This window comes from Thamnophis sirtalis, unplaced genomic scaffold (assembly GCF_051295495.1).
Source record: "Thamnophis sirtalis isolate CommonGarterSnake01/CBP01778 unplaced genomic scaffold, rThaSir2_p1.2 scaffold_1, whole genome shotgun sequence".
In the NCBI taxonomy this organism is placed as follows: Eukaryota; Metazoa; Chordata; class Lepidosauria; order Squamata; family Natricidae; genus Thamnophis; species Thamnophis sirtalis.
Genome location: NW_028261381.1, coordinates 161,221,812 through 161,243,049, shown reverse-complemented (window position 1 = coordinate 161,243,049; position 21,238 = coordinate 161,221,812). Strand labels below are relative to the sequence as shown.

At 46.4% G+C, this 21,238-nt stretch overlaps 1 protein-coding gene and 1 pseudogene across 1 annotated transcript in view; both read left to right on the top strand.

Annotated features, from left to right (window-relative positions):
• Window positions 1-2,770: 2,770 nt before the first annotated feature.
• PIK3R2 (phosphoinositide-3-kinase regulatory subunit 2) overlaps window positions 2,771-21,238 on the top strand; it is a 41,027-nt gene continuing 22,559 nt past the window's right edge. Inside the window, exons 1-5 of the mRNA XM_087701781.1 lie at window positions 2,771-3,423; window positions 13,668-13,760; window positions 15,761-15,823; window positions 17,833-17,967; window positions 19,805-20,009. Coding sequence (XP_087557907.1) covers window positions 3,090-3,423; window positions 13,668-13,760; window positions 15,761-15,823; window positions 17,833-17,967; window positions 19,805-20,009 — 830 coding nt within the window. The 5' untranslated portion in view covers window positions 2,771-3,089. The remainder of the gene's footprint in view (window positions 3,424-13,667; window positions 13,761-15,760; window positions 15,824-17,832; window positions 17,968-19,804; window positions 20,010-21,238) is intronic.
• LOC148049803 (uncharacterized) lies at window positions 5,842-8,547 on the top strand (annotated as a pseudogene).

Here is a 21,238-nt window from a genome sequence, read left to right as displayed (position 1 = left end):
AGAGCTATTGGTTGAAAGAGGGGAGAGTGAAAGAGAGATGAATTCCAGACTTCTGTTCCCAGTACAGTGTGAACTTCTAATGCCCTTCTCTGCGGCTTGCTCCAAGTCTTTCCAGCCATTTTTTAAAAGAAATGTCCTAAATAAATCCATTGTCATACATTTTCTAGCGTGCAAGAAATACTGAGAACTGGGAGCAGGAGAACTTGAGATATCCAGCTTAAAAGGGAGAAGGGAGATAAAACTTTCCTTGTTCATAAATGTCGGGCTGGGAATTGAGATGGATTTGCGTTGCAATTGAGAAATTCTATTCTTGTTTTCAGAGATTTACTTGAGAACAAAACTGGTCAGGTCTCTGGTCACTATCATGCGCATCTGGCTGCTTTTATTCCCAACTAGCCGATAACCCGGGTTTGCCCGGGTATTTATTTCTAAGGGGGAAAATATCCGGACCAAATGTAATTTCTAATGTTGGATTTTCCCCCTTACCAGAGGGAGCCCCCTTGTGGAGTACTGTGAAGCCGTTACCATGGCAACTCCACTGCACTGTACAGTAGAAGCCATTTTATGGCGGTACAGTAGAAGCCATTTAAAGGAACAACAGGCTGTATCTCAACAGAACACCCCCCCCTCTAGGGGTGTTAAGGGTGTCTTACCCCCACAGTATTTTTCTCCAGAGAGTAAGTCATCTGTATACCAAGTTTGGTTGAAATTCCTCAAGGTATTCTAGAGTTATGCTGGAACACACACACACACACACACACACACACACACTTGTAGATAGATAGATCTTCTGGACTCTTGTTAGTGTGCTTTGTGAAGCGAAGAGCTGCTCACCGCCTGGCCTAACGACAAAGGTTGCTTGTTCTGAGAAACATGACTTGGGATCAAAGTATCTCCTGGTTACCTCAGAGCAGTGTTTCTTATCTAGGTTTTCCTGGCTGTTTAATATACCTGGGGAGAGGTTTCTGGCACCTAAGATTGCTATACAGGTATTCCTTGACTTAATACCACAATTGAGTAGAAACATTTCTATTGCTGAATGAGACGGTTAAGAGAGTTTCGCCAACCTTCCTGGCCACAGTTGTTAAATGAATCACTACAGTTAAGTTAGTAACACCATTGTTAAGTGAATCTGGCTTCCCCGTTGATTTTGTTCGTCAGAAGGTCGCAAAAGGTATGACCCCCTGGGACGTTGCAGCCATCACAGATGTGAGCCAGTTGCCAGACATCTGAATTTTGATTAATATAACCATGGAGATTCTGCAACAGTTGTGTGAAAAATGGTCGTAAGTCACCTTTTTCCTTTGTGTTGTAACTTTGAACCATCTTTAAAAGTACATGGTGCCTGTACGTGGACTTCTCTTTCCTTTCGTTTTTGCACAATTGTAATTGTATTTCTGTGTTTTTATTGAGACCTCCCCCCACTGCTTCCTTTCTGCTGTCTTTTTAGTATCAAAAATGTTATTAGTTTCTCAGAATGTAAAATACAAGGGAGAATGAAAATAATGGGAAACTAGGGAAGAAGAGAGGAGGGGGAAAAATGGGGTAGAAAAGAAAAAAGAAAAAGGCATTGATTTCTGACTCTTTTTAGCACAGTAGAAAATAACATTACAACTTCTAGTTTACTTTTATAATATATACTAGCCATTTCTCTAACAACGAACCTATCTAATCAGCAAAACCAAAATCAGAGCTTCGTTTTTTTCACCAGAAGCACAAAATCCAGGAGGGGTTTCCAAATAAAGACAAAATTACTATTCTTTTCTTTCAATAAAACAATGTAACTGTCTCTACTTTTTTTTTTCCTGGTGTAGAAAATAATACATATTTCTATTTGCACTATTCTGTGAGGATAAGCTGGAAGGAGTGACTTAAATTTTATGAGTTAATTGGAGTTAGGACAGATTTTTACTAGTCTGACATACATAATTGAAATAAAGTTCTGATATAGCTTTGTATTTGTAAAGTGGGTTTGAAAATACAGTTTTTATTGTATATAATGCTTGAGTAATTCCTAAAGCTTGTAAAATATTATTGAAAGTATATTTGAAAGTATCTTGTTAAGAGAAAGTGAAAAAGATGTATTAGAATTTAATGATTTTACAAATATGATTAAAGAAAGGTTTTTAAATGGATGTTGAGAAAAAGTTTTTTTCCTCTTTAAGGTTAAAGAACCTGAAAGACTCGAGTGAATTTTGCTAATATAAAGAATGATAGTCTTTTCTGCTGTCTCAGTCGTATTTCTGTTTTCTTTTTCCTTGTTCTTGGTATTTCTCTCTCTTAATTTTGCTGTGGCGCTGAGCTCCATTTCTTCTAGCTGCTTGGGACACCTCCTAAAATTAAATATAAGTATTAGCTAGAGGGACGTGTGGCTCAGTGGCTAAGATGCTGAGCTTGTTAATCAGAAAAGTCGGCAATTCGACATTTTGAATCCCTAGCGCTGCGTAACGGAGTGAGCCCCCGTTACTTGTCCCAGCTTCTGCTAACCTAGCAGTTTGAAGGCATGTAAAAATACAAGTAAAAAAATAGGGACCACCTTTGGTGGGAAGGTAACAGTGCTCCGGGCATCTTTGGCGTTTAGTCATGCCGGCCACATGACAGCACTGGCTCTTCGGCTTTGTAACACAGATGAGCAGCGCCCCCTAGAGTCGGGAACGACTAGCACATATGTGCGAGGGGAACCTTTACCGTTAAGTATTAGCCCTCTTACTAAGGAAGCATGCTGTTGAAGTTGTCTGAGTGACGGTCTCCCTTCCTCTACCTTTTCCAGAGTCCTGCACATCACAACTTCTTCCCGAACATCTTTGAGATCCTGAGCTGTGGTTGCCTCTCCTCCCCAGACCACCTGCAAGGGCTGGATTATGCTTGTCACGTTCTCCCTTTGCTTCATCATCTGGTTGAATCGTGGCTTCAAGTTACGGGAACGACGGGGCTGTACTTAGGGCCCGGCTGTTCATGCCAGCGGACCCGGGAGACTTTCACCTTCATGCAGAGCTCTTGAGAGGGAAGTGGGACAGCCACCTTCAGCTCACCCCTCTCTTCCACTTTTTCCCTCGCCGGTGCATTTGCTTGGCTTTTTCCAGGGGACTATGGGGAGCACAGAAGGCTTCCAGTATCGGGCCCTCTACCCCTACCGCAAGGAACGCAATGAAGACATCGATCTGTTACCTGGGGACACCTTGGTGGTGAGCAAGGGGGCCTTGCAATCACTGGGCTTTAAGGATGGAGATGAGCAGATGCCGAACCAGATTGGCTGGATTTTGGGGGTCAACGAGCGCACCAAACAAAAGGGGGATTTTCCAGGCACCTATGTGGAATATGTGGGGCCAGTGAAAATCTCTCTCCCGTCCCATCGTCCCAGGGTCACCAGGCCACTGCCCGCCACTCCTGGAACAGGGGCCTCCCACGCTCTAGAGGAACAGGGTGAGTACCTGCGTCCGGGTGCAAAGTGAGAGGAAGGGCTTGCAAGAGGGAGGAAGAAAGTGACTTGAAATCAGGCTTTTGAAAAATACTGTTCCAGGAATGTCCAGTCCAGGGAACGTCTACCAACAACAAGAACACACCATTCATTGTTCTGCTCCAACCAGTTTCCTGGTTCCTGTTGGCTGGACTTGCCATCTGCCCCCGCAGAGCGGGTAGGTAGGCCCAGCTGCTCCCGGTCTCCTGAGCGGGAACAGCCCGGAGGCTTGAGATGCCCTGCCCAGAATAAGGGGCATCTACACAGAGAAGTGATGCCTGGGTGCACACTTGAAGCCAGCAAGCAGTGTGGCCTCAAATTATGGGCTTCGGGGTCACGTGCAGTAACTACCACATCAAAGGGCAGAGAGGTTGTCGGAAAAGAAATCATAAGCTAGCCAAGGGAGACCATTTTTCTCATTAGGCTTCCCAGCATTTAGCCAGCGGAGGAGAGGAAGTCCTGCCAGGATGTGTTGTTGTTCTGTTAAATCGTAAAATCTATTTATATGTGGCTTGTTTTTTTTTTTTTAATGGACAAACCAGGTACTCCCAACAGGGAGCTGCGAATGTTAAAAAGAAGCATGGATTTATTTTTGTAAAAACACTTATAAATAATGCCAGGACCCAAGATCCTAGGCACATGAAATTGAAAGGTTGATGGATAGATACATCCCAATTTGGCACTTTCCAAAAATAGGTGGGTTCCCAGCTGGCAAAGCTGGGATGTGGTCAAACACACATTAAAAACAGGTAGAGTTTGATTGTAACCACTGTGCTGAGTTTTTTTGATGGTGTGGATACTCTCCTGCGGCTAAGAATTTTGGGAGTTATAGTCCATGCCAGAATGGAAGATGTTTGGTTAGACAAGTTTTGTTTAAATCAGTGGTTCCCAATGTGGGGCCGACACCCCATAGGGGGGCAATTTGGTTTTTAATGGGGGCAATTTGAAGCTTGTTTTAACCAAGTTGATGGTCTTTTAGGCTTCCTCCCTGTGAGTAGAGTTCACTTTTTGAGCAAAGTAAGAATTACATGTCACAGGGAGGGCATCAGGATTTTAGAGATGCTCAGGTGGGACCCCTCGTCTAAAGCCCTAACTAAAGAGAAGTTTTCTTTAAACAGCTATCAGTTTTTCTTTCTCAAGGCAGGTCGTCTTCAACTTACAACCACAGTTGAGCCCAATTATGAGTCTGTTGATAAACGAGACATTTGTTGAATTTGAGTTTTGCTCCATTTTACAACTTTTCTTGCCACATTTGTTAAGCGAATCACTGCATTCTTAAATTAGTAACACGGTTGTTAAGTGACTCTGGTTTCCCCATGGACTTTGCTTGTCAGAAGGGGGAAAAAGGAGATTTTAATTCTTCATAGTGAGGGGAGGAGTATCCAGGATGGGTTGCCCTTATCCTCTCGTTGATTGGACTGAGTTAGATAAGCTCTTGGGATACGCCCCTGGTCCACCAGGCACCGCCCAGTTATCGACTCAGTCCCTCAACTGGACGGCTTGCCATCCTGGATCTCTGATAAATTTGAAGAAATTTAAAGAAAGCGAAAACATTCATTTGTCTCCCTACCGCAGCAGCTGCATGCGAGCTGGAAGCTCCCTGAGCTGCGAAAGAATTGCCAAAAGCCCCCCCACCGGGGAGGCAGCACACTGCCCAGGCCTTTGAGTGAGACAAGCATCACTCAGAAAAGAAATCTGCCGGGCAAGCAGGAGACAAAGGGCACAAGCCTTCCAAAGGCAAGCCCAGTCACGAAGGCACCAGCAGTGCCGGAACGTTCCGCTGCTCCCCACAGAGTCGAGCGGCAAGCCGCGGCTTCCCCAAGCGCCACAGGGCGCAAATTGGATTACCGGCAAGCGAGGGCGGCGTTGGACCCCTGCTCAGAAGGTGAGCCTTGTGTGGGAACTCTGCCGGGCGCCTGCTCCCCGCTGGGTTGAGCAGAGAACCGTGGCTTCCCAAATGCCGCGGAGCACCCGCGCCATTGTCCACATGGCCCACCTCATTGGAGGGGGTCCACGGGCAGAGCTAAGGCTCTAGCGGTGCCAGAAAGCGGAAAAACCGGCAGCAGAAGCGCACGACAGCTCCTCGGAGCACAAGCCGCCAGAACAGGAGTTTTAAAAGAGGCGCCCTTTGTCTCCTGGCACGGGCGCCATCTTAAAGCCGGAAGGAGCCACGTGTTCCAAGATACTCAAGTACCTGCAGCAACAGCAGGGGCAGAGGATCAACCAAGGTTAGTGACCACCCCAGAGGCTGCTCAGAAGGGGCAGAGAGCAAAGGCTAGAGATAAGAAGAAGCACCTTTCCCCCAGGGCAGAACTGGAGGCAGAGTGTGGTCACAAGTCTCACAAGCTATCTAAGTATGAAAGGCGAAAGCACAGGAAGCTGGAGCAGCTCTACAAAAAGGCAAGTGGCCTTAAGTCCATTCCAGGCCTAGGACAGAAGGGGAAGGCCCCTGGAGTTCCTGCAACAGGCAGGGCTACAGGGGAGGGACCCACACTGCAAGCAAAGATCCCTATTGACGCATCAGGTCTTTGGGGTCTTCTTCAGGGGTGGCAATCCCCCCCACATATGATCAGTCCTGCCCACGGGGCTACCACCTCTGGTTTCCCCCACACACACAGGTGGGCATGGGTTCCAGCCAGCAACCCCCCCACAGGGGTCCCCAATTTTCAAGACCTAATGATGCAGGCCTTCCAGCAATGCATGACAGCGGCATTTCAGCAGCCACAAATGCAACCTCAGGTGGCATCCTCTCCTAGGATATCAGAGGGGCTGGAAACCCAGGGGGAAGACAGCTCTAATTCCTCAGCCTCATCACAAGAGGACAGTGACCTGGATTGCGAGGAGGAGGAAGTTAGGGAGGATAAACTATCCGAAGACGAAGGCGTGCCCCCTCCTAAGCCGGCCTTCACCAGGTTGTTCCAGCCTTCATTGTATAAGTCACTCCTGTTCAAGGCAAAAGCAGCCATCAAGCTCAGAAACAGAGCAGCAGAAGTACCACCTCAACACCAGGGGTTTTCTGCAGAAACCATCTTTGATGAGCAGTCCATTGAGACCGACACGGTGTCAACGCCCAAGACCTTTCTTGAGTCGGTCAAGCGCCAATGGGCTGTCCCCACAGCGGGGCCCATGCCCACATTCACAGACAAGACCTTCTTCAATGTGGACCAGGACATGGCCGGAGTGCTATCTCAACCCTCCATTGATGCTCCATTATTGGCACTACATACCCCCCCTACTCTGCCAGGGGAACCAGAGGAGGCTCTGAAGTTGGAGGACAGGAAGGCGGACCTCACTCACCCTCCAAAGGGGGCATCAAGCAGCAGCCTGGGCGGTGAAGGCAGCCACCACCACCTCCTTCTTCAACAGGTCTTCCCTACTCTGGCTGCAGGAACTGCAGCAACGTATCCCCGTTACCGAGGTCAGAGCGCACCAAGACATCAATAAACTGGTGGCGGCCGTCCAATTTTCAGCGGATGCCACCTTGTCCGCAGCCAGGTTTGCCTCCAAGGCAATTGCTTCAACCATTGCATCTTGTAGGTTGCTGTGGATGAGACAGTGGCAGGCGGATGTTTGCCACAAGTGGCGCCTGGCATCCGCTCCTTTCACAGGAGATGCCCTTTTTGGGACAGCTCCGGACCCCTACCTGGTCTAGAATAAGGACAAGAGGAAGGTGCTTCTCACAGCCCCAAAGAAGGGACAGTTCAGGACGGCACCTTACCCCAGACGGTCCTACTCCCGGGGACAAGACTTTCCTCCTTCTGGGGTCAGGATCCCTTCAGGGGGTCAGATGCGGGGTACTCAGGTGCCAGGCAGTACCAGGGGGGTTGTTCTGCCAGGCAGAGATACCCAGATAGACAGCAGAGGGGCAGGCAGCATAAGCGGCCCTTTCGAGGGGGTGGAGGCGGCGGGGGGCGCTCCTTCTGCAAGAACTAATTCTAAACCCAATTCACCTCCCATCGGGGGGCTTGGCGTACTTCGCTGATCGCTGGGACCGCTCCTCATCTGATAAATGGGTACAGAACACCATTAGGCATGGCCTGTCACTGGAGTTCCTTTCCAGCTCCCCAAAGTTTTTCCGGATCTGCCCGGTTTCAAATAACCCGGCACGGAGGTTACTGATGCAGGAGGCCATGCAGCACCTGCTGGACATCCGAGCCATCCAGCCAGTGCCTCTAGACCAGCAGGGTCAGGGGCATTATTCTATCCTTTTTGTAATCCCCAGGGTATCAGGGGGTTGGAGGGCAATTCTCGACCTGAAACGTCTGAACCGCTTCATCCGTTATAGGAGGTTCAAAATGCACTCTCTCCACTCCATCTTGGAGGGGATCAGGCAGGGGGACTTTCTCACTTCCATAGACCTCACAGAGGCCTACCTACACATTCCAATCATTAAGGACCACCAGAAGTATCTCAAGTTCTGCTACCTAAGGTATTACTTCCAATATCGGGCTCTGTCCTTCAGCCTGTCTTCCGCCCCACAAGTTTTCACCAAAGTAATGGCTGCTCTGGCAGCGTGTCTGAGACAGGTCCCGGTCAGGATTCAATGTTATTTAGATGACCTGCTGATACAGTCATCCTCCTTTGAGAGGGCTCTAAGGGATCTAGACATCACGTTGACAATCCTGAGGGACCATGGGTTCTCGGTGAATCTGGCTAAAAGCCATCTCTACCCATCCACTAGTCTAATCCACCTAGGGGCTCTGATAGATTCAGAGGAAGGCAGGGTCTTTCTGTCACCAGAAAGACAGCTCTCCCTAAGACGGCTAGCTACCCAGCTAGTCACAGGAGGTAGGGTAGGCACATTTATGGCGCGACCTGGTGGGCCTTTTCCACATGGTTTAACTCCTGGGGACAGAACCCAGTGAGAGCCACCGTTCCTTTAGTGCTAGAATTCCTCCAGGCAGGCCTGGACAGGGGGCTAGCTCCCAACACGATTAGGAGACAGGTCTCGCCCATCTAATCCATGTTTCTGTGCGGTAGAGCCCAGACACTCACTCACTAACCCTTGGTCAGGCAGTTCCTGAAGGGGGCGTCCAACCTCAAACCACCCACGGTACACAGGTACCCTTCCTGGGACTTGCACAAGGTGTTGGACGCTCTGACGGGGGGCCCGTTTGAGCCGTTGCGAACAGTGTCACTAAAGTTTTTAACCCTTAAGGTGGTGTATGTTACCTTCCCTAGGGACGTGTTAGCTTTGGTACGTCCCATCCTGGATACTCCTCCCCTCACTGTGGAGAAAGGGCGTTGGTACTTACCTGATACGCCTCTTCTCATAGTGGGGGAGGAGTATCCAGGCCCTCCCTGTCATGGTAATGTAACATGCGTTATGATGAAGGTTGTACTAATATGTTCAAGTTATAATTCAATAAAAAGTTTGAAACCTTAACAAAGGTCTCGAGTGGATGGCACAACGGGTTGGATAGAGTTCTTTGCCGATAACTGGGCGGTGCCTTGTAGGCCAGGGGCGTATCCCAAGAGCTTATCTGACTCAGTCCAATCAACGAGAGGATAAGGTCAACCCATACTGGATACTCCTCCCCCACTATCAGGTAGATACCAATGCCCTTTCTCTGGGACACTGCAACCGTCATAAATGTGAGTCAGTTGTCAGGCATCCAAATGTAAATCACATGACCTCGCTGAAACGGTTGTGTGAAAAACGATCATAAGTCACTTTTTTCGGCGCCATTGTAACTTTAAACGGTCACTAAATGAACTGTTATGTCGAGGACTACCTGTAAATGTTTTCTTCCCTTTCCATTGCAGGTAGTCCTTGATTTACAACAGTTTATTTAGTGACTGTTCAAAGTTGCAATAGCACTAAAAATGTGATTTATGATCATTTTTCACATTTACGACCATTGCAGCCTTCCCATGGTCATGTGATCAAAATTTGGACACTTGGCAACAGATTCACTTTTGGGTCACAAAAAGTGATCCGTGTTTGTGACCTTCCGACAAGCAAAGTCATTGGGGAAGCCAGATTTACTTAATAACCATGTTACTAACTTAACAATTGCAGTGATTCACTTAACAACTGTGATACGAAAGGCCATAAAATGGGAGCAAAACTCCATTAACTGTCTCGCTTAGCAACATAAGTTTTGGGCTTAATTGTGGTCGTATGTCAAGGACTATCTGTACCTGACTAGCCACATCTTTGGGAGATAATGACTCCTTCCTGGTATTGTGGCTCCTGTTGATTTTCAGAATGAATGATTCAGCTTTCTTTTTTCACATGTGACTTACTACTAATATAATCCTTGGTGGGTTATGGGCTGAGCTCTCTCTGAACCCCAATCCCTGCCTTGCTGTGATGACTCGGCTGGCCCCTAAAAGTCTGGACAGATTGTGAGAAAATACAATAAGCTGGGTGCAGGGCTACCAGTTGTGGCAAATATTTATAGGAAGAAGTTTTGTTTTGTCTCCTTGACAGGACAGGTGTGAGATTTTTTTTTGGTTTAAAATCCCCACATTGGAGACATTGAAAATAATTTGAAAAACTTTCTGCATCCATATGTGAACAATGCTGGGTGGGGGAATAGTTTAAGTGCTTGCTGGAAAAAGAAAGAGAAAAAGAAAAAGAGAAAAAGAGAGAAAGAAAGAGAGAGAAAGAAAGAGAGAAAGAAAGAGAGAGAAAGAAAAGAAAAAAGAAAGAGAGAGAGAGAAAGAGAAAGGAAAGAAAGAATGAAAAAGAAAGAAAGAGAAAGAATGAAAGAGAGAAAGAGAAAGAAGAGAGAGAGAAAGAAAGAGAGAAAGAAGGAAAGAAAGAGAGAGAAAAAAGAGAGAAAGAGAAAAAAGAAGGAAGGAAAGAGAGAGAGAAAGAAAGAGAGAAAAAAGAAAGAAGGAAGGAAGGAAAGAGAGAAAGAGAAAAGAAAAAAGAGAAAGAAGAGAAAGAAGGAAGGAAAGAAAGAGAGAGAAAAAGAGAGAGAAAGAGAAAAAGAAAAAGAAGGAAGGAAAGAGAGAAAGAGAAAAAAGAGATAGAGAGAGAAAGAAAGAAAGAGAAAGAAACAGGAAAAAAGAAAGAAAGAAAGGGAAGTAAAGAGAAAGAGAAAAAGAAAAGAGAAAGAAAAAGAGAGAAAGAAGGAAGGAAAGAAGGAGAGAGAGAGAAAAAGAAAGCAGAGAGAAAAAAGAAAGAGAAAGAAGGAAGGAAGGAAAAAAAGAAAGAATAATAGCACCAGAAGCAAAAAAAGTTCTCTTGGCCCATTTTTCTTCCATTTTCCCTTGAAAAAAAATTCTTATCAAGGTAGCTGAGAACAGAAACGGAATTCTTTACAGGCAGCCAAAATCAGCTTTCCTTCCCGTTTCCTTTTTCATCGGCTAATTTTCATTGAAGAAGGGAGGCCCAATGCTGAACCATTGGAAGGGGGAAATGGCCTGCTTGGTGTATGTGTTTTACTCACACACACACACACAGATAAATGAGCGTGCGTGCGTGCACACACTGTTTCACAATCAGGAATGTGCTGACTTGACATTCTCCGGCTGAGCCAGAGGATTTGACGCCGTCGGCTGTGGGGCTTGGGGGCCAGAGCTGGCCTAAGGCCAGCTTGCAAGGAAACAGTCCGGGAGCGTTTCTGGCTTTTTTTTTTTAGTGGGGTGACCAAGAGTGCTTTAAAAGAGGTAGGAATAGGTTTTAAATTTCTTTTTTTTTCCTTACAGACTGCAAAGTAGAGCCAGGGCAGCTGCAAAGGGCACTCCTGGGCAAGAGGAATTGGCACCTGTTTCACAAGTGAAGCCAACTGATTGCCAGATGCCCAGTTGAGTCTGGAAAAACCAGACCTTATTTAAATAAAATCAGGACAATTAGCAGGTCATAGTGGAAGTTCCTTGCCACTTTTATGGTTCTCGGAGATTATAAGTGAATAAATATAAAGATTAAAATTCTAGCCCTTGGCATCTGGACAGGTTCCACCTTTTATGATCATCCAGCTTTTATATTTATTTATTTTTACCTTGAGTTCCTTAAAAATGTGTGTAGCCTTTTGACTCCTTAGAGACCTTCAGTTATGCCATCCGTAATCTTTCCAACAATTGTTCAAAAACATGCCAGTGTTATTATCCCAAATTGCAGTTGGAAGGATCCTAATCCCAGAGTCGCTGTTTGGTTATGTTTGCACAACATACTTCACCCTAAATTTAAGATAGCAATGTCCCACATATGCTTGGGTCACACACATACTACCCTCATATAAACCTGTTTTGCTTACTGTGATGACCTTGTCACACAACTCATTAAGACAATCAGTGGATCATGTCCCATATCACGCTGAATCACAAACTACGCACGTCATTTGAACCCACTGTCTTGAGCTACAGGAATTCAGTCTTGTTTCTGTTCATTCCTTTCATTGTGATTCTGTATTAATAATAGGTCACAGTAGCTGTATTAATGATAGGTTATCATTGGACATATTTATTCAATTATCAAATGTATACAGGTAGTCCTTTTCTTACAATTGTAATTAAACCTGCAAGTTTGGCTTTAATTCGTGACGGTCATAAAATGAGTTTCCATGTGACCGCACCTGATTGTACAGCCTTTTTTTTTTTTTTTTGCCGTATGCTATGGACATTAAACGAATGCCACCGTTGTTAAACAAATCCATTATTCATGGTGTGGCTTTTCTTTTGCCAGGAATATTGGTATGTTGTGTATACATAGCCCAAGTGCTGGATTTTGGCAAAAACATTATAAATTTCAATCACATGACTATAGGACAGAGCCGTAAATGCGGTCCAATTGCCAAGCATAGCCAAAATGGGCATGTAGCCGTGAGGGTGTTGTGGATGTTGGAACTTCGAATTCAGATTAGATTTTTAAATAGCTTTTTGGGGGTATGCTATAACTTAAAAGTTCACCAAGCGACTAGTTGTAGGTACGCTCTTGTCACAAATGTGACTCTGGGCAACATACAATAAAACAGTTAATAACAAGTATAAACTATTCGAAACAATTACATCAGAGGTGTTTTGGACCAGTTTGCGTGAACTGGTAGTGGAAATCATGGGTGGCCTCCTCCCCAACCACCCTGGCTTTATGCCAGTGATGGCGAACCTTTTTCTTACGGCATGCCAAAATTGCACACCTTCCGCAGCCTCTGGAGGCTTTCCTGAAGCCTGGGGAGGGCGAAAAACAGCCCAACGGACTAACCGGAAGTTCATTCTCGAACTTCCGTTTGGCCCGTTGGGGTTGTTTTCTGCCCTCCCCAACTTCCAGCGGCTTTCCTGAAGCCTGGGGGGGGGGGGCAAAAACAGCATCCTCTGGCCCTCCGGAAGGGCGAAAAATTAGCTGGCCGGAGCGCGCATGCTCACCAGAGCTGATGGCTGGCGTGTCACCAAATATGGCTCTGCGTACCACCTGTGGCATGCGTGCCATAAGTTCGCCATCATGGCTCTATGCTGTCCCATTTAGGCACCTTTTCAAGCCAAAGCACTTGCACAGAAGGCTAAGTGCATGCGCAGACAGGGCGTGTGTGCTCACATTTGCAAACAGGTAGGGAAGGTAAGTGAATTCCACCCCTGAATTCAAATATCAATTTTTCTCATTTAAATTTTTTTGCTGCTGCTCACATAATTTATAAGATATAGCCCAATATAGATAATCTCTATCAATATATAAAAAATGTACCAAAAATGTACTGTAATATACAATTATCAAATACAATTTCTTATCAGGTACAGGTCTTTGCCCCCAAAAATGATTTTCATAAATACCTTGTTTACTAAAAATCAAAGGAAAAACTGGGGGCGGGGGGCGATGGAAGAGAATTCCATGTTATTTTCAAAGTATTATTATTTTTTTAATTAGATTTTGGTACTGCCCAAGATGAGAATACCTCTGACCCCTCAGTGTCATTACTGTCATAGTTTCTCCATTTTTATCAAAATGCTGGAGCAACTCTAGGCAATCAGTCTAGAAATTATCACTTAATCACAAGGATTGTGGCTTCCTGTTATTGTGCCATAATTTTGAGCCTAGGGCAATTGCTTTGGGCATTTATAGCCCCCACCCCCTAAATCCTCCCTCTGTACCCATGAAAAAAAAACATGATCTTTTCCTTCTATTTCCAGAGTTGCCTTGGAGAGAGAGAAGTACAGCATATAAATTTAATAAATTTTATAAAGGTCTTCCCTTTTGAAATCTGCTTTTTTCTTGCCCCAATTATTTCAGGCCTTTTGCTGACCTGTCTTTCTGTCCATGTTTCAGGGGTGACACTTCCAGAACTTTCTGAGCAGTTTGCCCCGCCCGAAGTCGCCCCACCTCTGCTGTGTAGGCTGGTGGATGTGATTGAGAAGAAAGGTGAGCCAAAGGAGACAGCAGGGTGGTGTGAGAAATTTGGCTCAGAAGCAGCGCCTGCAAGCTACACAGGGGGGATGCTGGTATGGAGGGTAATCTTTTGAAGCTTCCCTGCTGGTGTTAAGACACTCTGGATGGAAGACCACCTGGTGCTTTTTATGGGGACTCAGTTACATGACTGTTGTGGCCCGCCAGTGGAGCTGGCAGCAGATTCGGAAAGTGAGGAGGTTAGGGAGAAATATGGGCCAGTCCTGGATTCTGGGGAAGGCTCTGATGAGGGCTCTGTGTCGGAGGCAGAGAGGGGGCCACAGCCGTATGCCGGTTATCAGCTGCCTTCAGAGTCAGACATCAGTGAGGCAGACGAACAGCTGGAGCCTGTTCCCGGTGTGCGCATGCGCAGAGTTGCCATACGAAAGGAACAACTAAAGAACAGGGGTCAACTTGGGAGGAAGGCCGATGAATGGCCCTTCCAGAGGAAATAAAAGAGGAGCGAAAGTGGAGTGGAGTTTGCAGGAGACAATTAGTTCACTTAATTGGTTCTTGACTCTCTGAGACTCCTTGCAGATATCGGCCTGGCAGCTCTCAAAGCCAGAGAAGGCCTGTGACTGTAAATCCTCCCTTGAAAGACTTTGCTGGATGTGAATGAACATTATTCACATATTCATTATTTATGAACAGTAATTTAATAAAAGGAGTTTTTGTCAGGACAAGGAGTTTGCTTCATGCTCTTGGGAAGCCTAGGTCAGAACAATGACAGATAATAAAGAATCAGTGATTAATGGGTTGGGTTACCTAGATTTTGTTTTCCATTTTCAACTGACAGGAGCTCATAGGGTAGCTTTAAGCCATTCTCTCAATCCAATTTACCTCACAGGGTTGTTGTAGAAAAAATGAAGGAGGGAGCAGAGCCCTATTAATTGAATTCCTGAGCAAAAAAGCAAGATATAAATGTAATGAAGCAAAAGCAAGCAAAATCAAGGGCTTGTCCATACCAAATGGAGTATAAATAGTTCTAGTGAGGCCCTATTTTAAAATAAATAAATAAATTTGTATTATTAATCCCTTGCTTTCTAGGTAACAAGGGCTTAATAGAAGGGAGGAATCGTACTCAGAGCTGGTGGCTCAGAGATTCTCTGGCTCAGGGGTTGCTGCAGGGGTGAAATATTGCAGGTTCTGGAGAACCGGTAGCGGAAATTTTGAGTACTTCAGAGAACCGGCAAATGCCACCTCTGGCTGGACCCAGAATGGGGTGGGAATGGAGATTTTGCAGTATCCTTCCCCTGCCATGCCCACCAAGCCACACCCACAGAACCGGTAGCAAAAATATTTGAATTTCACCACTGGGTTGCTGGTTCAAAATAGGCTTGGGGCCAAAGTTCAATGCGTAGCCCATCTTCTCAAAACCCCGGTTAGGATTCAACATGTTGGGTAGCGCACAGACAAATCAGCGGAATTGGAGTTGAAGAGAGGAATATATTGGCAGGGTTATTTCCTGTCGTTAATTCTCTTAAGAGGGGGGTGGGGTGCGTGGAAAAGCTGTCTTCCCTCCCTTTTTGGAAGGGTTGATTCCCCCCGGGATGCTGGCGCTACTAAGATTTCCGCTCTGCGGCCAAAGTAGATAGACATCCATGAGTCAGTCTGGTATAATGATTGGAGTAACAGGCGAGGATTGGAAAGGCCAGATTCATAAATTGGAGGTGTGGAAGCTCATCGGGTGACATTATCCCAATCGGCTTCCTTCTGCCTATCCTAACGAGGTTCTTGGTGTAGGCCCCGAGCATCTTAAGGAAAGGATGGGATACCAAAGTATAAATATGAAGATGTGCAGGTGGGGAAACAGGAAACAGTTTTTCTTTTCCTAAGCCTTGGCCTTACTCCTTCCATTTCTATTTCCCTGCCTCCAAAAGTGCAAGCGTCCCCAGCTCCCTGCCCCCCACCAGGAAGAGGGGGGGGGAAATCTCCTTTGTGAAGCTAATCCAATCTGCTGTGTGTTGCTTTTGCAGGGTTAGACAGCAAGATGCTCTACAGAACATCTGGCTCCGAACTAAGGCAAGCACTGAGAACCGGTAAGAACCAGTTCTGCGGGGAGCAAGCGAGGCTGATCAGATGGAAGAGATTAGAGGCTGCAGCAGCAGTGCCTGTATTCAGAGCTTCGCAGGCCGAGGCAGGGAGGGCAGAAGCAAAGAGATGAGGGGGGGGGGGTTGAGTGGGGCAGAGCGCCTCTTTCTGATTTAAAAAGCCGGAAAAAGCACCCCGTGAGTCGTGAGCCCATTTAGTTAACTCGCTCTCAGTTCAAAAGCGGAGGGAGGCCGGAGGGTTATACCACCCACCCGCAGGGCTCTGAATATTTTTTCTGTGGGTTTGGGTGGCCTTGTGTTCTGCAGGCAGAAGATCGCAGGACATTGCCAAGTTGGCCACCTCAGCCTAAATGGGCTGTTTTGACTGGCAGGAGGCCACTCTTGTTCAAGATCTACTTGGGTTTTCTGCATGCGTAGGAAGAGAAAGTAAATTGGGAAACACTGGACACATTTAAATCTGGGAAGCATATTTTGGTTTCCTGCAAAATGGATGCCACGGGGGTGGGTGGGTGGGTGTCGTGCATCCACAACATGGCTGCCGCCGTAGGGATAATTAGTCACCAAAGAACCACTTACCAGAAGGAAAACAGATAAGCTTGCTTTTTGTCACCATCCCTAAAATCCCCCCCCAAGTTCCTGGCTATCTCAGTTTATCATTGTCAGGAAATGGTGATCCTAGACACATCCCCATTTTTATTTTCTAAACTCACATTCAGTTTATTTTATTTTTTTAAGTAGCTGATACTTGAGGCTGGGTCCTTTCTGAAAGTCAACTTTTTGCTTAGATGCGCTGCCATGTGCGTGGATGCCAAAACCACCAGCAGCCACACTGGTGCATCTCTGAACTTTCAGCTGCCCTGTTTTGAATTCCTTCCGTTGACTTTAGCCCACACAAGTTAGTTTAGGTCATCTGGGAAGTGCTTGTATTAAAAGGAACTTTAAGGCAGTTGGAGAGTCAGAAGGCCTGGTAGGTGTTGTAAGAAGATCTACAAGCAGTATTAGTGATGGGATTCAGCCGGTTCACACTGGTTCGGGCAAACCGGTTGTTAAATTGCCACCCACCCACCCATCCCCGCTATCAAAGTGGATCCTGGGAACTGTGCTGCAATGGAGAAAGGGGCAACGGAGCAGCCCACGCGAGGGAAGGAGAAGGACACTTTCCCGCTTCCTTCTCCCTGCTCCTCCTCCTTCCCTTGTGCCGAGAGCCGAGGTGGCGCAGTGGTTAAATGCAGCACTGCAGGCTACTTCAGCTGACTGCAGTTCAGCAGTTCGGCTGTTCAAATCTCACCGGCTCAGGGTTGACTCAGCCTTCCATCCTTCCGAGGTGGGTAAAATGAGGACCCGGATTGTTGGGGGCAATATGCTGACTCTGTAAACCGCTTAGAGAGGGCTGAAAGCCCTATGAAGCGGTATATAAGTCTAACTGCTATTGCTGTTGCTCCGCTCCGTTTCCTGTTTCTCAATTGCAGCGCAGCACCTAGGATCCACTTTGATAGCAGGGGGGGAGGGGTAATTTCACAATGGGTTCATCCAGGGTCAGGTTGGCCGTCGCGGGAAGCTCGTCCCGCATGTGTGGTGGAGCTGGAGGACGGGGATGGGCCACACCTCCCACGACAGCCAACCTCATTCCGGATGAACCGGTTGTTAAATTATTCGAATCCCACCATCATTGCTGCTGCTGGGAGAGGCTGGCTGAAATACATGAGCCAACAGTAGTCCAACATGCCATACTTTAAGACCTGTAGAGTCAAGGTGCCAGAAAGTGATGGTGGAGCCCTTGCTTGAGTTCAGCTTGCATTTCCCATTGTCAGAATCATCGGGATAGTCAAGGCTGTAAGCTGGGAGATGGAAATCTGTCCAGAATGAACCAGGGTCAGCTTCTGAGTCGCTTCCTGGAACAAATCAGGGTTCCAACGGATGCCCCAATTAACCCGTGAGCCTCGAGCAGACCATGATTGGTTTGTGAGTTGACATTCTCGCTGTTTCTGTCCCTGCAGACTGGGCTGTGACTGGTGATTTGGAGACCTTGGATGTGCATTCCCTGGGCGAGGCTCTCAAGGGGTACCTGCAAGATCTACCAACCCCCGTGGTACCCCCTTGCGTGCAGGGTGAAATCTTACGAGTGCTCCAAGGTGAGAAGAGTGTCAGGGTTCCAAGTAGCATCCAAAAGTAAATCAGAGTCCAAGGCAAAGTATTGCTCAAAGTTCCAATTTATTAAGAGAGCCATGTTGGCACTTCTGAGAAAACCCGAACCTGAAAGCTTCCCGGTTTTCCCCACCCTGTTGAAAGTTCAAGATCTTGCCCCCACACCCACAAGTCCATCACATGGTCCAATCTCCCACTGCCATGCTGGCAGTTCCACCCATCCAGTTCCGGTCAGGTGCAGAGGTGGAAAGACAAAGGATGACCTTGGCTTTCTAGAAAGAATTTTATTATGGCTACATCGCATCTCACTCCGTACAATCCCCCCTCCCATTTCCCCACAATAGAAAATGCATAAGTAGAATAACAGAAAGTATGGCAGGCCAAAGATCCAAAAGAAAAGATGGCTGCAGGCCTGACAAAGAACTTTGATGGGAAAGGAAAGCTTTAGAGTGGAGGCTAGGCAGGAGGAGAGAAGCACGAACAGCTGCAAGCTGGGACAAAGAGCAGGAAGTACGGGCCTGGCAGAAGAAGACAGCCTCTTAAAAAAAATAAACACTGACTTAAATCCTTTTTGCTCGCCTTACACCAGGAAAGGATCTAGCACGGCTTATGTAGAATCAGTAAGAGAGAGATTTGTCCCAGCATGTAAGTTTACAGCAGAGGCCTTCAAACCTGGCCACATTAAGACTTGTGGACTTCAACTCCCAGAATTCTCCAGCCAGAGTTGAAGTCCACAAGTCTTAAAAGTGGCCAAGTTTGAAGGCTTCTTGGCTTATAGTGTAAAATACACAGCATAAAAGAGAGGGAAAGAAGCAAGGCTGAGAAGGAAAGAAGCAATCAACCCATCAATCAATCCGGGCATCAGCTCTTAAAGTTCTCTTAATAAAAACATCTGAGACACGGGAAAAGCCACAAAGATTTGGTCGGTCAGCAGGACTGACATCATATCCCGATTCTCTGCCTTGCTTCAGCCTCTTGTTTTCTCAGTCATTTTGCCCCGTAATTTCTGGATTCTCTCCATGTTTTTTTTCCCCTCCCAGGATTTAATTTGAACGCTCGGTGGGGTTCTAGGTATGTAAGGGAGTGCCAGTTTCCCTAGTCTTCCTAGAAGACATAGACATGTTTCAGTATGCCCAACCTTTGGGTGCAAAGATGTGTTGGAAGAAATATCCTTCTGGGTTCAGTTCCAAGTGGGGAAAAAGACACCAGAAACACAGAGGCTGCTTGGAAAGATGGTTTAATGGTACACAGGATCACGTGGCTTAAGGTCCTGAACAGAAAAGGGGGGTCACATGGTTCCAGATGTTGGGTGAAGAAGAAAAGAGAGCAAGATGCTGAAAGTTCCTAGCTTTATGCCCTCTCTGGCCTTTGATCTTGAGCTTGTATTCTGATTGGTTGTCAGACTCCCACAGGGCCATGCAGGGGCAACTCTCTAGACTGTGCTTTGAGTCCATGTTTGGTTGAGCATCGCTTCTTCCCAGGTGCCCTGTGGGGTGATGGGTAAAGGGCTAATACTATCATGCCTTAATCCCATCGCCCTGGAGCTGAAGGGGGAGGTCTTTGTTATGTAGAATAGACTGGCATGGGCCGTTTAATGGCCCATTGACAAAAATGGGGGCTATTAAGAGGGAGTCTCTTTCCTACCTAAAAACATGTCTCTCCATTTCTTATCCAGGGAAATATAATTTTCTCCCTTCTTAGTATTTCCCAGGATATTTCATTTTTCTAGGAGAGGGGTGGATTTTAACTTCCTACAGATGCACAGATTCTCAAGCCTCTCTCTCTCTCTTTTCCTTTTGGGAACCGACTCCTGCTCCTCTCCAGATGTTCCCCAGCCGGAGCTTTGTCAAAAGCAGCTGCTTTCAGTGTTGGAGTCTCCAGCCATGCCTCTACCGCACCTCCTCACCTTCCAGTTCCTGCTCCGGCACTTTTCCAAGGTGGCCGAACAAGCCGAAAGCAATGGGTTGTCACCTCGGACCCTGAGTGAGATCTTTGGGGTTCTGCTCCTTCGGCTCCCTGCAGCTGCCAGGTGGGTGACCCCCAAATCCCCCTCTGCCTTAGGGCAAGGATTCTCCCTTTTATCGGAGCTCCTGAAAATACAACAGGGGGGTGGAAATAGGTCTGGAAAGTTGCTAGGCCAGAGGTGGCCAATCCTTCTTTAAAATGGAGCTGAAGCCTGTTTGAGTTTTGTCGTTTTAATGCTCCTATAGTTATAATTGCTTTTATAGTTCTACTTTTTTGCATTGCATTGCCTAAGCAGGGGGTTGGACTAGAAGACTCCATGATTCCTTCCAACTCTGTTATTCTATTCTATTTCTATTTCTACTCTATTTCCGTTCTATTCTATTCTATTTCTTTTCTATTCTATTTCCATCCTATTCTATTTCTTTTCTATTCTGTTTCTATTTCTACTCTATTTCCATTCCATTCTATTCTATTCTGTTTCTATTCTATTTCATTCCATTCCATTCCACTCCATTGTAAGAGACACTTTGGATAACAAGATGAATGGCATATAAATTTAATAAAAATAAATAAAGAGGGGATGGAATGGAGAGGTCTTTTTTTACATGAGAAAAGACTCCCCCCCCCCCAAAAAAAAGACCACTACAACAGTGGAGCAGGGTATCTATGGAGGTTGTGGGTTCTCCATCTCTGGAAGCTTGTACGAAGATGCTGATCTTCCCTGTTTAGGAGCATGGTTCAATTCAGGGGTCTCCAACCTTGGCAACCTTAAGACTTGTAGATTTCAACTCCCAGAAATCCTCAGCCAGCAAAGAATTCTGGGAATTGAAGTCCACAAGTCTTAAAGTTGCCAAGGTTGGAAACCCCTGCTTTAGTTGGTTTTGGGGTGAATTGCCAAGGGTAAGATTAGGTAGTCCTTGTTGTCGCTTCCAATTCTATGGTGAGACCGGCATATTTATCTATAGATTTGGATTCTGAAGGGTCCTTGGTGCTCTCTGAATTTGGTTAAGGTTTGTTTGTTGTTGTTGTTTTTGCAGACATTTCATTATCCAATAAGCACTCATGATGTTACCTAGTTTGGGTAATGAAACGCCTGCAAGAAAACAACCAAGCTCAAAACCTCATTTCAATCCTGAGCTGTTTATATTCTCCTTTATTTAATTTAGATTCTGTGTTGTGGCCTGCCAGTGGCCAGCAGAACTGGCAGCAGATTCAGATAGTGAGGAGGTTGCGGGGGAACATGGGCCAGTCCTGGAGTCTGGGGAAGGCTCTGACGAGGGCTCTGCATCAGAG